This window comes from Odocoileus virginianus, unplaced genomic scaffold, assembly GCF_023699985.2.
Source record: "Odocoileus virginianus isolate 20LAN1187 ecotype Illinois unplaced genomic scaffold, Ovbor_1.2 Unplaced_Scaffold_25, whole genome shotgun sequence".
NCBI lineage: Eukaryota > Metazoa > Chordata > Mammalia > Artiodactyla > Cervidae > Odocoileus > Odocoileus virginianus.
In genome coordinates, this window is record NW_027224287.1 from 382,339 (window position 1) to 398,223 (window position 15,885).

A 15,885-nucleotide genomic window follows, 5' to 3' on the forward strand; every position below is an offset into this window, starting at 1 on the left:
CACACACTTATCCCTTCCCTGCCCTTTCTGCTCCCCCCCCCCACTATCAGAGAACTCAGAGACAAGCATAATTTCACATCATGTTGATTTGGTTTCATTATTAATGTATGCAGTTGCTATAATATTCAGCATCTGTACTGTTGGCCAGTACTCACCAGAGAGACCTGTGAGGATTTCTGAGGTCTCTAGCCATGCCCCGAAGTCACTGGCTGTCCACTGGTCCAGCTGGAATGGCAGGGGTCTCCACGGTCTCTGGGACCTCCTCTGGTTCCCTCTGAGTAGGTGGAATGGCAGGGGTCTCCACGGTCTCTGGGACCTCCTCTGGTCCGCTCTGAGTAGGTGGAATGGCAGGGGTCTCCACGGTCTCTGGGACCTCCTCTGGTCTGCTCTGTTTAGGTGGAATGGCTTGGGTCTCCACAGTCTCTGGGACCTCCTCTGGTTCGCTCTGAGTAGGTGGAATGGCAGGGGTCTCCACGGTCTCTGGGACCTCCTCTGGTTCTCTCTGAGTAGGTGGAATGGCAGGGGTCTCCACGGTCTCTGGGACCTCCTCTGGTCCGCTCTGACTAGGTGGAATGGCAGGGGTCTCCACGGTATCTGGGACTTCCTCTGGTCCGCTCTGTGTAGGTGGAATGGCAGGGGTCTCCGCGGTCTCTGGGACCTCCTCTGGTCCGCTCTGAGTAGGTGGAATGGCAGGGGTCTCCACGGTCTCTGGGACCTCCTCTGGTTCGCTCTGAGTAGGTGGAATGGCAGGGGTCTCCACGGTCTCTGGGACCTCCTCTGGTCCGCTCTGATTAGGTGGAATGGCAGGGGTCTCCACGGTCTCTGGGACTTCCTCTGGTTTTCTCTGAGTAGGTGGAATGGCAGGGGTCTCCACGGTCTCTGGGACCTCCTCTGGTCTGCTCTGAGTAGGTGGAATGGCAGGGGTCTCCACGGTCTCTGGGACCTCCTCTGGTCCGCTCTGACTAGGTGGAATAGCAGGGGTCTCCACGGTCTCTGGGACCTCCTCTGGTCCGCTCTGTGTAGGTGGAATGGCAGGGGTCTCCGCGGTCTCTGGGACCTCCTCTGGTCCGCTCTGAGTAGGTGGAATGGCCGGGGTCTCCACGGTCTCTGGGACCTCCTCTGGTCCGATCTGAGTAGGTGGAATGGCAGGGGTCTCCACGGTCTCTGGGACCTCCTCTGGTTCGCTCTGAGTAGGTGGAATGGCAGGGGTCTCCACGGTCTCTGGGACCTCCTCTGGTCCGCTCTGAGTAGGTGGAATGGCAGGGGTCTCCACGGTCTCTGGGACTTCCTCTGGTTCTCTCTGACTAGGTGGAATGGCAGGGGTCTCCACGGTCTCTGGGACCTCGTCTGGTCCGCTCTGTGTAGGTGGAATTGCAGAGGTCTCCACGGTCTCTGGGACCTTCTCTGGTCCGCTCTGAGTAGGTGGAATGGCAGTGGTCTCTCACATTGCAGATGGGTTCTTTACCATCTGAGTCCCGAGGGAAATCCATGAATATTGGAGTTGGTGGCCTATCCCTTCACCAGGGTATCTTCCTGACCCAGGAATCAAACCAAGGTCTCCTGCATTGTAGAAGGATTCTTTACCAGCTGAGCTACTAGTGAAGCCCTTAAGGTACTTAAAAATTTAATTTCAAATTCTGAAAACAAGCAAGAGTAATGACCCCTGGAAAACTTCAGGTTCTCCATTCATAGGAGGGTAATTTTTTAAAGCATGTTGATGACATCATAGAAAAAGAAAATAATAAATCCAGATTCATAAAAATAAAATATACTTAACAATATTAAATGACCATTATCAATTATTTTATCAGTTTTAGAGTTATTTATCATTGTATTAAGAATGACAAAGGCCACATGTATATGCCCTTATATGAATGTTAGTGTTAGTCACTCATTTGCATCCAACCCTATGTGACCCCATAGACCATAACACTCCAGGCTCCTCTGTCTATTTGGTTTTCTGGGCAAGAATATTGGAGTGGGTTACCATTCCTTCTCCAAGGGATCTTCCTGACCCAGTGATCAAACCTGGGTCTCCCACCTTGCGATCAGATTCTTTACCATCTGATCCATAAGGGAAGCCATTGTATGTATATGTGTGTGTGACATATACATATACATACATACATACATATATGTGTGTGTGTAAATGTTTGTGAGTATATACACATACATATTTATTTATTCACTTATTATTCCCACAACCAGACTTCTGCAATTGTAAATGTAAAATAGCTTCTACCAGAGGAGAATATAACCTTTTTTTTTTTTTAAAAAATTCCCCATAGTCAGTATTTTATTTTTCCTTAGAGAAGACACATGATACTGCCTCATCGAGTATTCTCTCTCCAGACCATGAGTATTTATAAGTAAGTATACAGCAAATAGAAGCAATCTATTTTTAAATATATATTTGCTTTTGATTTGGAAACATTACAACTGCCTTAATTTTAGTTTCAAATGTAGATTTTATTCTTAAATGAATGTAAGCAGTCAGTAAGCTACAATGATAACAGCAAAGAAGATAATTGCTTTTAAGAACCTGTGACTAATTCTTTCTATTCGTGTATGTTCTGATTGTTTTAGGTGATTCTTAACAAAGCTTGAGAGCTACTAACAGAATTTTAAAATTTTACTTTCCACTTTTTTTTTCATTTATTTTTATTAGTTGGAGGCTAATTACTTTACAATATTGTAGTGGTTTTTGTCATACATTGAAATGAATTAGCCATGGATTTACATGTATTCCCCATCCCGATCCCCCCTCCCACCTCCGTCTCGACCCGATCCCTTTGGCTCTTCCCAGTGCACCAGGTCCGAGCACTTGTCTCATGCATCCAACCTGGGCTGGTGATCTGTTTCACCCTAGATAATATACATGTTTCGATGCTGTTCTCTTGAAACATCCCACCCTCGCCTTCTCCACTAGGAAGCTGTGGTACATATACACCATGGACTATTACTTTCCACTTTTTAAATAACTTTCACAGGTCTTTGGAGCTATCTGCTGGCAAGTGGCATTCTCAAACAACTGGGTTTATTTCATTATTTTTTATTCACTCACTCATTATTCAGGTTTATTATTTGAAACACTATGCCTTATACTATGTTTTAAAATTCATAAATAAACTAGATATTGTGCTTAACCATATGGAGTATGGGAAAGTTAGATCCTATGGAGACTATGCAGTCTCATTCAATCATCAGTCATTATAATGAGGTCAATTTCAGAACTAAAATGTTTTAAAGGTCTATTTGACTATGCAGTAAAAATAATATTACCAGTACAGAAATGCATTGAGTATCTAAAATAACAATGTTAGTCACAGTTATTGACCTGTAATTAAATTTCAAGCACTATGCTAACTGGTTTGTATATATCTTATTTACATCTAGCAATTATGTGAGGTAAGTGTGTTAATTACCTACATTTTACTGGTAGTAAAATACAGAATAAAAAATAGTAAATAACTATTCCAAAATTACATAGATGGTAGTAGTGAATCAAGATTCTAATCCAATTTGTTTGAATATAGAATCTGTGATAATTCACTTCAATATGTTGCCTTAAATATCTCACTTGGCAAGTATAATTAGAAAATCACAGAATTGCAGCTTAAAGAGTAAACTGAATGTTAACAACTTATACTATTTTGAAAGCCAAATCTTTACCTAAGGACTAATACATCCCACAAAGATTCTAATCCTGGATTTAACATTTACTGACTGAGTGACAAATTATCTCTCTGAACTTTAGTTTTCATATATAGAAAACACACACACACACACACACACACACATATATGTATATATATGTATATATACATATATATATATATATATATATATATATATATATATATATATCTCCCTCCTATGGTTCTTGTGAGAATTTTTTTTTTCTCTTGTGAGAATTAAATGATACACTACATTTAAGGTTAATGTTCATTTGACTTACACTAAAAAAAAAAAAAGAAAGAAAGAAAAGAAAAACTTAATAATCGGTGAATAGCTGCCTTTAAACCTCCTCATCATTCCACAAATGTCCCCCTGCCCGCATACCCTCTACCTCTCTAGAATGCAATATCAAGTGAATCAATGTCTGCTTGAGCAGAGATCCCCCAGAGATTTGAAATTTCCAGACCCAGCAATGATTAATTTTTGCTCACTCCAAGTTGATAAATACATTGAATATGAAACTGGATATATATGTAAAGAATCCAATGTGGAACTCAGAACAAAGTGAATACTTAATAAACTTTGGTTACTGTGGTATTATTATGATATATTAGCCTGGAAATTTTACAGATGAAGAAGCTAAATCTCAGAAATATAAATTAATTTTCCCAGTGACATAGATTATAAATGGTAGAGTTCAACACTGTAAAAAGCAGTATTGCATAGGAACCTGGAATGTTAGGTCCATGAATCAAGGCAAATTGGAAGTGGTCAAACAGGAGATGACAAGAGTGAACATCAACATTTTAGGAATCAGCAAACTAAAATGGACTGGAATGGGTGAATTTAACTCAGATGACCATTATATCTACTACTGTGGGCAAGAATACCTTAGAAGAAATGGAGTAGCCATCATAATCAAAGAAAAAGTCCAAAATGCAGTACAAGGATGAAATCTCAAAAATGATAGAATGATCTTTGTTCGTTTCCAAAGCAAACCCTTCAATATCACAATAATACAAGTCTATATCCTGACAAGTAATGCTGAAGAAGCTGAACAACTCTATAAAGACCTACAAGACCTTCTAGAACCCAAAATGGATATAATTTTCATTATAGGGGACTGGAATGCAAAAGTAGGAAGTCAATAAATATCTGGAGTAACAGGCAAGTTTGGCCTTGGAGTACAGAATGAAGCAGGGCAAAGGTGAACAGAGCTTTGCCAAGAGAACACACTGGTCATAGCAAACACCGTCTTCCAACAACACAAGAGAAGATTCTACAAATGAACTTTACCAGATAGGCAATACTGAAATCAGATTGATTATACTCTTTGCAGCCAAAGATGGAGAAGTTCTATATAGTCAGGAAAAAACAAGACCAGGAGCTGACTGTGGCTCAGATCATGAACTCCTTATTGCAAAATTCAGACTTAAATTGAAGAAAGTAGGGAAAACCACTAAGCCATTCAGGTATGACCTAAATCAAATCCCTTATGATTATACAGTGGAAGTGAGAAATACATTCAAGGGATTAGATCTGATAGACAGAGTGCCTAAAGAACTATGGACAGAGGTTCATGACATTGTACAGAAGGCAGGGATCAAGACCATACTCAAGAAAAAGATATGCACAAAGGCAAAATTGTTGTCTGAGGCGGCGTTACAAATAGCTGATAAAAGAAGTGAAAGGCAAAGAAGAAAAGGAAAATTATACCCATTTGAATGCAGAGTTCCAAAGAATAGAAAGGATATATAAGAAAGCTTTCCTCAGTGATCAATGCAAAGAAATAGAAGAAAACAATAGAATGGGAAAGACTAGAGATCTCTTCAAGAAAATTAGAGATACCAAAGGAACATTTCATGCAAAGATGGGCACAATAAAGGACAGAAACCATATGGACCTAACAGAAGCAGAAGATATTAAGAAGAGGTGGCAAGAATACACAGAAGAACTATACAAAAAAGATCTTCATGACCCAGATAATCACGATGGTGTGATCACTCACTTAGAGCCAGACATCCTGGAATTCAAAGTCAAGTGGGCTTTAGGTATCATTACTATGAATAAAGCTAGTGGAATTGATAGAATTCCAGTTGAGCTATTTCAAATCCTAAAAGATGATGCTGTGAAAGTGCTGCTCTCAATATGCCATCAAATCTGGAAAGCTCAGCAGTGGCCACTGGACTGGAAAATGTTTGTTTCATTCCAATCCCAAAGAAAGGCAATGCCAAAGAATGTTCAAATTACCACACAATTGCACTCATCTCACATACTAGCAAAGTAATGCTCAAAATTCTCCAAGCCAGGCTTCAACAATATGTGAACTGTGAACATCCAGACATTCAAGCTGGATTTAGAAAAGGCAAAGGAACCAGAGATCAAATTTCCACCATCTGTTGGATCATAGAAAATATAAGAGAGTTCCAGAAAAACATCTCCTTCTGCTTTATTGACTACACCAAAGACTTTGACTGTGTGGATCACAACAAACTACAGAAAATTCTTCAAGAGATGGGAATACCAGACCACCTGACCTGCCTCCTGAGAAATCTGCATACAGGTCAAGAAGCAACAGTTAGAACTGGACATGGAACAACAGACTGGTTCCAAATTGGGAAAGGAGTACATCAAGGCTATATATTGTCTCACCCTGCTTATTTAACTTATATGCAGAGTGTATCATGAGAAATGCTGTGCTGGATGAAGCACAAGCTGGAATCAAGATTTCCCAGAGAAATACAAATAACCTCAGATATGCAGATGGCAACACCCTTATGGCAGAAAGTTAGGATGAACTTAATAAGAGCCTCTTGATGAAAGCGAAAGAGGAGAGTGAAAAACTTGGCTTAAAACTCAACATTCAGAAAACTTATATCATGGCTTCTGGTTACATCATCACTTCATGGAAAACAGGTGGGGAAACAATGGAAACAGTAACAGCCTTTATTTTTATTGGCTCCAAAGTCACTGCAGATGGTGACTGCAGCCATGATATCAAAAAACACTTACTCCTTGGAAGAAAAGCTATGACAAACCTAGACAGTATGTCAAAAAGGTGAAACATTACTTTGGCAACAAAGGCTCATCTAGTCAAGGCTATGTTTTTATTTGTTTTTTTTTTTGTTGTTGTTTTTTTTTCCAGTAGCCATGTATGGATGTGAGAGTTGGACTATAAAGAAAGCTGAGCACCAAAGAATTGATGCTTTTGAGCTGTGATGTTGGAGAAGCCTCTTGAGAGTCCCTTGGACTGCAAGGAGATCCAAAGCCAGTCAATCCTAAAGGAAATCAATCCTGAATATTCATTGGAAGGACTGATGCTAAAGCTGAAACTCCAATATTTTGGACACCTGATGTGAAGAACTGACTCATTTGAAAAAATCCTGATGCTGGGAAAGATTGAAGGCAGGAGGAGAAGGGGATGACAGAAGATAAGATGGTTGGATGGCATCACCGACTCGATGGACCTGAGTTTCAGTAAACTCCCAGAGTTGGTGATGGACAGGAAGGCCTGATATGCTGCAGTGCATGGATCACACAAGGTCGGACACAGTTGAGTGACTGAACTGAACTGAATTGAGATTTGAAACCAGGACTATCTGACAACAAAGGCTACTCTTTTCTTCTGTTGTTTTGTTGTTTAGTCGCTAAGTCATGTCTGACTCTTTGTGACCCATGGATTGTAGCCTGCCAGGCTCCTCTGTTCATGGGATTTCCCAGGCAAGAATCCTAGAGTATCCTAGGATAGGTTACCAAGAATCCTAGAGTAGGTTACCATTTCCTTCTCCAAGGGAATCTTTATTCAATGCAGGGATTGAATCCATATCTCCTGCATTGACAGTTGGATTCTTTACCACTGAGCCACTGTGGCCTCTTTTTACGTTTTTAGTGAGAACTTCACATAAGAATAAAAGAAAGCAAACAATGCTATCTAAGTCCTCCCAATGATCTCATATTTTACCATCCCTGTGCGTTTGTCAACTAAAACAATCAAAGAATCTGCATATATATGCATATACACAGCTTGTTCATAGATAGCCATAAAGAACATTTAACATAAGGTTTTCGATGTTGAGATATTCTCATATGTTTTTCTATAATGGTTGTCTTTATAGCTGAAGCTGGCAAGAAAATTGAGCTGGTATGAAATTTTTTTGAAATAAACAAATGTCCTGTGATGACTGTAATATATTCATTAAATAATTTAAGTCCCTCAGTCTCTTGTTCCATTTTAATAAAAAAAAAAACTTTTGTAGTCTATACAAATTGTTAAATATTTTAATAATACACTTCATTCTAAAGGTCTGACATTATAAACTTAATTGTGCTCTGATTACAAAATATCTATTAAAAAATTAGTCCATTTCATATGGCTTATATGCATTAAAGTATGAAATAATTTTAACATGCATCCCTAATTATTTGCTAACATTTATGTTGTCACTCACTTGGTTTTTTCCCCCATCAACTATTTTCAACAATTCATCTCTTTATCATTTCCCTTGCACTCAACCACACAAATGACACTAGATGATACAAGTAAAGTAGATCCTGAATAGATGAATCCAAAGGGGCTTACCAGGTTGTGCAGTGTAAAGAATCTGACTGCCAATACCAGAGACACAGGAGATGTGTGCTTGGTCCCTGGATCAGGAAGATCCCCTGGAGTAGGAAATGGCAACCTACTCCAGTATTCTTGCCTGGAAAATTCTATGGGCAGAGAAGCTGGCAGGCTACTGGCCATGCAGTTGCAAAGCACCAGACATGACTGATCATAAGCACAAAAACTTTAAGCTACCACGGAAGATTTCTTAAACAAGTCATATAATTATTAACATTTTCTGAAATAAAATTTATTTATCATAAAAATCGCTATTTTAATGTATACAAGTCACTTTTAGTTTTTGGTGTACTCACATAGGTGAGCAACTAACACAACTGATCTCCATGTTCCCTTCTTCCCTGTTAACTGGAAAATTCTATTCAACTTTCTGTCTCTATATATTTGCCTATTTTGAACATTTACTCTAAATGGAAATATACATTATATGGCCTTTTGTAATTGTCTTGCTTCACTTAGCATAATGTCTTCAAAATTCATTCATCTTGAAGTGTGCATTAGCCTTACTTTCCTTTTCATGGTTGAATAATATTCCACTATATGGATATACTATATTTTGCTTGTCCATTTATCAGTTGATGGACATTTAGATTGTTTCTACTTTTTGACTATTAGAAATTATGCTGCTATGCACATTAATGTACAAGTGTTATGTGGACTTACTTTTTAGTACATGAGGAGAAGTAGAAATACCTGGTCACATGAGAATCCCATATCAAACACTTCTAGAAACCAGAAAAATGTTTTCTAAATAACTGCAGTATCTTACATTATCATCAACAATGTATAAGTGTTCCAACTCCTCCACATCCTCACTAATAATTCTTATTGTCTGTCTTTTTATTACAGAGGTCCTACTGGTTGTGAAGAGATATTTCATTGTTGTTTTGTTCTGTACTTTTCTAATGATAAATAACCTTGAGCATGCTTTAATGTTCTTATTTATTTAATCCTTTTGTTATTGTTCTGGTTGTTGACCAATTGTTAGGTTGTATCTGAATCTTAGAGTCTCCAACGACTGAATCATCCCAGGCTCTTCTGTCCTCCACTATCAGAGTTTACTCAAACTCATGCCCATTGATTTGGTGATGCTATCCAACCATGTCATCATCTGCTACCCCCTTATTATTTTCCTTCAATATTTTCCAACATCAGAGTCTTTTCCAATGAGTCGGCCCTTCACATCAAGTGACAAAAGTACTGGAGCATCAGCTTCAGCATCAGTCCTTCCAATTAATATTCAGGGTTGATTTCCTTTAGGATTTACTGGTTTGATTTTCACACACTCCAAGGGAGTCTCAAGAATCTTCTCCAACACCACCATTCAAAGACATCAGTTCTTCAGTTCTGAGCCCTCTTTATGGTCCAACTCTCACATTTATGCAGGATTTCTGGAAAAATGATAGCTTTCACTACAAAGAGTTTTGTCAGCAAATGATGTCTCTGCCTTTTAATACACTGTCTAGGTTTGTCATAGCTTTTCTTCCAAGGAGCAAGTATCTTTTAATTTCATGGCTGCAGTCACTGTTCACAGTGGTTTTGGAGCCCAAGAAAATAAAATCTGTCACTGCTTACACATTTTGCCCTTCTATTTGCCATAAGTGATTGGACCACATGTCATGATCTTAGTTTTTTTAATATTCAGTTTCAAGTCACCTTTCATGTTCAGTTAATGTTCAGTTTCAAGCCACTTTCTTCTTTAACCCAAAGAGGCTTCTCAGTTCCTCTTGACTTTTTACCATTAGAGTGGTATCATCTGCATATCTGAGGTTGTTGATGCTTCTCCTGGAGAACTTGATTCCAGTGTGTGATTCTTCCAGCCCAGCATTTTGCATGAGGCACTCTTCATATAAGTTAAATAAGCAGGGTGACAACATCCAGCTTTGACATACTCCTTTCCCGATTTGGAACCAGTGCACTGTTCTGTTTCTGGTTCTTTTTTCTTTATTTTCTGTGTCTGGTTCTAAATGTTGCTTCTTGACCCACATACAGTTTTCTCAGGAGTCAGGTAAGGGGGTCTGTTATTTCCATCTCTTTAAGTATTTTCCAGTTTGTTTTGATCCACACAGACAAAGGCTTTAGCATAGTCGAGGACACAGAAATAGATGTTTATCTGGAATTACCTTGCTTTCTCTATGACCTAACAGATATTTGCAATTTGTTCTCTGGTTCCACTGCCTTTTTTAAATCTGGCTTGCACATCCGGAAATGTACAGTTCACATATTCCTGAAGCATAGCTTGAAGGGTTTTTAGCATAACATTACTAGTATGTGAAACAAGCAAAAATGTATAGTAGTTTGAACATTCTTTGGCATTTCCCTTCTCTGGGATTGGAATGAAATTTGACTTTTTTCCAATCCTGTGGTCACTGCTGTATTTTCCAAATATGTTTTCATATTGAGTGCAGGACTTTAACAGAATCATCTTTTAGGATTTAAAATAGATCAGCTGGGTTTCCACCACTTCCATTAGCTTTGTTTGTAGTAATGCTTCCTAAGGCCCACTTGACTTCACCTTCCAGGATGTCTGGCTCTAGTTGAATGACCACACTATGCTGGTTATCTCTGTAGGGAATATGCTGTGCACAGGCCTGTACTATAGTTAACAGGGCTTCTTTGAAGAATAAGAATGACTTTCTCATCACCCCCAGGTGAAGGGCTGGGAGCAGTAAAAAGTACATCGTGGAAAAACATCTTAAAAACAAGATGTTGAAGTACTGATGTGACTGATGGAAAACCATTAGTGACTGTTCTCATGACCAGAGCCTTGAGGGAGTTGCTGAGAAAGGTCATCACTAGCTGAAGGGCTAAACATAGTCATGAAAGGTGTGAAGGTTTGAGGACTGTGCATTGTATAACAACATACAATGCACAGTCTTATTTTTCTTTATTCTTCTGTGGCACCGCTCCTTCAGGTCAGTTTGTTGCTGGGCAGGCCCCAACAATCTCAGTCATAGTTCTGTGTATTCTTGCCACCTCTTCTTAATCTCTTCTGCTTCTGTTAGGATCTTACCATTTCTGTCCTTTATCACGCCTATCCTTGCATGAAATGTTTCCTTGATGTCTCCCTTCTCCTTCAAGAGATCTCTACTGTTACCCATTCTATTGTTTTCCTCTATTTCTTTGCATTGTTCATTTAAAAAGACCTTCTTATTCCTCCTCGCTATTCTTTGAAACTCTGAACTTAATTTGGTATATCTTTCCCTTTCTCCCTTGCCTTTTGCTTCTCTTCTTTCCTCAGCTATGTGTAAAGCCTCCTCAGACAACCACTTTGCCTTCTTGCATTTCTTTTCTTTGGGATGGTTTTGGTCACTGCCTCCTGCACAATGTTATGAACCTTCATCCATAGTTCTTCAAGCACTCTGTCTACAGATCTAATCCCTTGAATTTATTCATCACTTCCACTGTATAATCATAAGGGATTTGATTTAGGTCATATCTGAATAGCCTAGTCATTTTCTCTACTTTTTTCAATTAAGCCTGAATTTTTTAAAATTTATTTTTTTTTAATGAAAGGATAATTGCTTTACAGAATTTTGCTGCTTTCTGTCAAACCTCAACATGAATCAGCCATAAGTATACATATATCCCTCCCTTTTGAAACTCCCTCCCATCTCCCCTCCCATCCACCCTCTAGGTTGATACAGAGCCCCTGTTTGAGTTTCCTGAGCCATTCATCAAATTTTGCAATAGGGAGCTCATGATCTGAGCCACAGTCAATTCCCAGTCTTGTTTTTGCTGACTTTATAGAGCTTCTCCATCTTCACTTGCAAAGAATATAATTAACCTGCCTTCAATATTGACCATCTGGAGATGTTCATGTGTAAATTGTCCAATTTACATACAGTTCATGGACCTGACATTCCAAGTTCCTATGCAATATTGTTCTTTACAGCATCAGGGCTTCACTCTCACTTCTGGACACACCCACAGTAAGCTTAATTTCCATTTTGGCCCCATCACATCATTTTTTTCTAGAGCTATTAGTAATTTTTCTCAGCTCTTCCCCAGTAGCATATTTGACACCTTCTGACAGTGGGGCTTGTCTTCTGGTGTCATATCTTTTTGTATTTTCGTACTGCTCATGGGTTTCTCATGGAAAGAATACTGGAGTAACTTGCCATTTCCTTTTGCAGTGGACTGTGGATTGTCAGGGCTTTTCACTAATGATCCATCTGTCTTTGATGGTCTTGCATGGTATGGCTCATTGCTTCACTGATTTATACAAGCCCCTTTACCATGACAAGGCTGTGATCCATGAAGGGGATTTAATATTTTAGACATGATTTTCTTTATGATTTCAAACATGTTTATAACAGAAGATTTATAGTCCTTGTCTAGTAAGTGCAATGTATAGATTTCCTAAAGGACAATTCTTATTGATTACTTTGTTAAGCCTTGTCCCTGTTTCCCTGTCTCTCTTATAATGCTAGTATTTGAAAACTGGATATTTTATATAATAAAATATGACAACTCTAGAGATCACATTCTCCTCATCTCTAAGTTTTGTTGTTTCTATTTGTACAATTGACTTTTAAGCAACGTGGGTTTGAACTACACAGGTTTACTTATATGCATTTTCTTTTTTTCAATTTTAAATACTGTATTACTGATTTAGGGTTGGTTGAATTCATAGATGCAGAACCACAGAAACTGAGGCACTGCAAATATGGAAGAACCATACATATGGAAGCCAACAATAAATTTTATGCAAGTTTTTTACTAAATGGAGGGTCAGTGCCTCTAACCCCACTTTCAAGAGTCATCTGTATAGTCCCTTTCTTGCCTTAGTTCTGTAAAGTTTGTATTATATATATGTTATGGCCACAGAAGTTTCTTTTCAGTTAGCTTAGTGGTCAGCTAATGATTACTCAGAGATTTCCTGAAATTCCATGAACTGATATATCTCCAACATTTTGCCAAGGAGCATCCTATGTGTTGGAATATACCTTCAATGTTCAGGTACTTTACAGCTCTACCTTATCATTCACTTCCTGGTTGCATGAAGACTATTTAAAGCCCCCTATGGGGAACTTCTCTGGTGGTCAAGTGAGTAAGATTCCATGCTTCCCAGGTAGGGGACACAGGTTCAATACCTGATGGGGAACTAAGATCCCACATGTGTGGTCATTTTTTTCCCCTTACTAAAAAGCCCTCTATGGACATACAATTCTTTAGATCATTTTAAAAATTTTGGCTGGACTCTTGTTTACTTCAAATGACATCACCATATTAGGTAGCTGAAAATTAAAGTGCCACTGATTATTTTTAAATTAATTCCCTGAGGGCAGGCTTTTTTCTAATGAGTGAGCTCAGGATTAAGTTAAATACAATGACCTCTGTAAATGGAATTTTTTTCAAGGAACTTACAGACAAACTGAACAGTGACAATTATTGAGGATGAGGCTTTCTGATAAGCTCCAAACCTGTTCTGCCCCCTCCATTTGCTGTTGGTCTGTTGTTTTCACAGCTGCTTCAGTGACAATACTACTGATTTTCCATCCTGCCGAGAAGTGGGAAAAGGACAGGAAAATAAGAACACCTACATTGCAAGAAAACTTGTTGTCGATAACAAGATTTAGTCATTTTTCTTGAATAAATGTTTCTCTGATAATTGAAAATTTTGGCTAATTTACAGAGTTTTGAGCAAGTTGATTTTGACAACTTTAGCCAGTGTTTTCACTGCTTTATGAAGCAGTCAATTTTCAGAACTTCCTACTCACCATTCTGGCAATCTCAGCCTCAGAACGTATTTCTGAGAGTAAACAATAAATAATTAACCTCCAATACTCAAGCATTTGAATGTTACTTTTATTTCTAATCTAAATGCATTCTAATATTTATTTTCAACTGTACATTTTTTAATTCTAATGTAATTTTGAAAATACTGACCTTTTTCCTGACAAGCCTTTGACTTATTATTTACTAGCACTACATTAAATATAAACATTAAATATAATTCATTAAGCTTTCTGAGATTTCACATTTGTTCTATTTTCAATTGACATTTAGCTTCTTGTAAATTAGTGTATGTTATGTTTATTAAGAACATGTTTGATTTCCATACTAAACCTTAAAACTTAATTCTACAATGTAGTCATGTGTATAAAGTAATTTTAACATATTTTATACTTGTGTAGACTCATTATTTCACTGTGCTACTTATCAAGTGAATCTCACTTTAATATATATGTCATCATATTCAAAATCTTACAACTTTCATTTCATTTCTCTCAAATAATTGCTGCCAATTGCTTCAAAAACCTTTTAGAGAAGAGTTATGCATGTGTGTGTGTGATGGTATGTTTGATGTTATATGTACTAACTCTATTCATACACGAAAATATTTTGTATTAAAAAAAGGAAGATGAATCAATAGTAGAGTGAAAGCAATATCTCTTTTATTTTTCCCTTTTGGCCCGTTTTCTTAACTGTCTAATATATTGAGCATTTTTTGTGGAGTTTCTCCATATTATTCTCCTGTAGGTGCAGAAAATTTTTTAAGGCTAAAAAAAAATCTGTTATAATTTATAAGTATGTAATTTAGAGAAATATTAAAAATTCTCCAATATTTGAATAGTACAAAAGAATCCTGAATAATGGAAAGTAACTGAACTAGAAAATGAGAAAGTGTACATTTTAGTTTCCTCTGATATTAATTATCTAATTATAATTCTTTTAATTAAAAATGCCCAGTAAAGACAATCAGAAAATTTAAAAAGGTTTTCTGATATACCCATATAAAGTTTATAGAAATCTCTGCTAGATTATATATTTTTGCTGCTGATCTTCATGCTTATCAAAAAGCACATAGTGTTTTACCTGCTGTGAAAACAAATTCTCTCAAGAGTACAAAATTTACATCATGTTTTGCATTTTATATTTTTCTTACAATTGTTATGAACTACTACATTACTCTGTTTTATCTTGGCTTATTAATTTTCACATTTTAGGGTAGTGTGCTTCACAGTGTTTTACATTCCTGTTTGGGCTATTCTAAGACATCAAGTATTTTATCTTTTCAATATTCACTTTTTATAGAGGACTATTGCTGTAATTAAATAAGTTTATTGTGTAGAGTATCAGAAGAATATGCACAGGAAAGGAAACCACTGACAAAATGGAAATACAGCCTATGGAATAAGAGAAAATATTTGCAAATTATGTGACCAAGGGATTAATATTGAAGATGTACTAACAGTAAATACACCTCAATATGAAAAACAACAATAACATCTACCAAATCAAAAAATTGGGAGAAGACCTGTATAGACATTTTTCCATAGAAGACATATGATGGCTTAACAGTCACATGAAAATATGCTTAACATTACTAACTGTGAAAAAGATGCAAATCAAAATAATAATTAGATAACACTTCATACCTGCCAGAATGGGTATAACCAAAATGTCTACAAATAACAAATATTTGAGAGGATACGGAAAAAGAAAACCCTTGTACACTACTGGCAGGAGTGTAAATCGATATAGCCACTGTGGAAAACAGTGTTAAGATGCCTCAAAAAACTAAAACTGGAACTACTATACGATCCAGCAATTCCACTTCTAGGTATATATCAAGAAAA

General features: G+C 37.5%; 1 protein-coding gene across 1 annotated transcript; it reads right to left on the reverse strand.

Annotated features, from left to right (window-relative positions):
• Positions 1-202: 202 nt before the first annotated feature.
• Positions 203-1,414, reverse strand: LOC139033644 (fibrous sheath CABYR-binding protein-like; the record flags this gene model as incomplete). The annotated part of the gene is made up of 1 exon (XM_070463090.1): positions 203-1,414. A coding segment is annotated over one exon (1,212 nt), but the record flags the coding sequence as incomplete, so codon positions are not given.
• Positions 1,415-15,885: the final 14,471 nt, after the last annotated feature.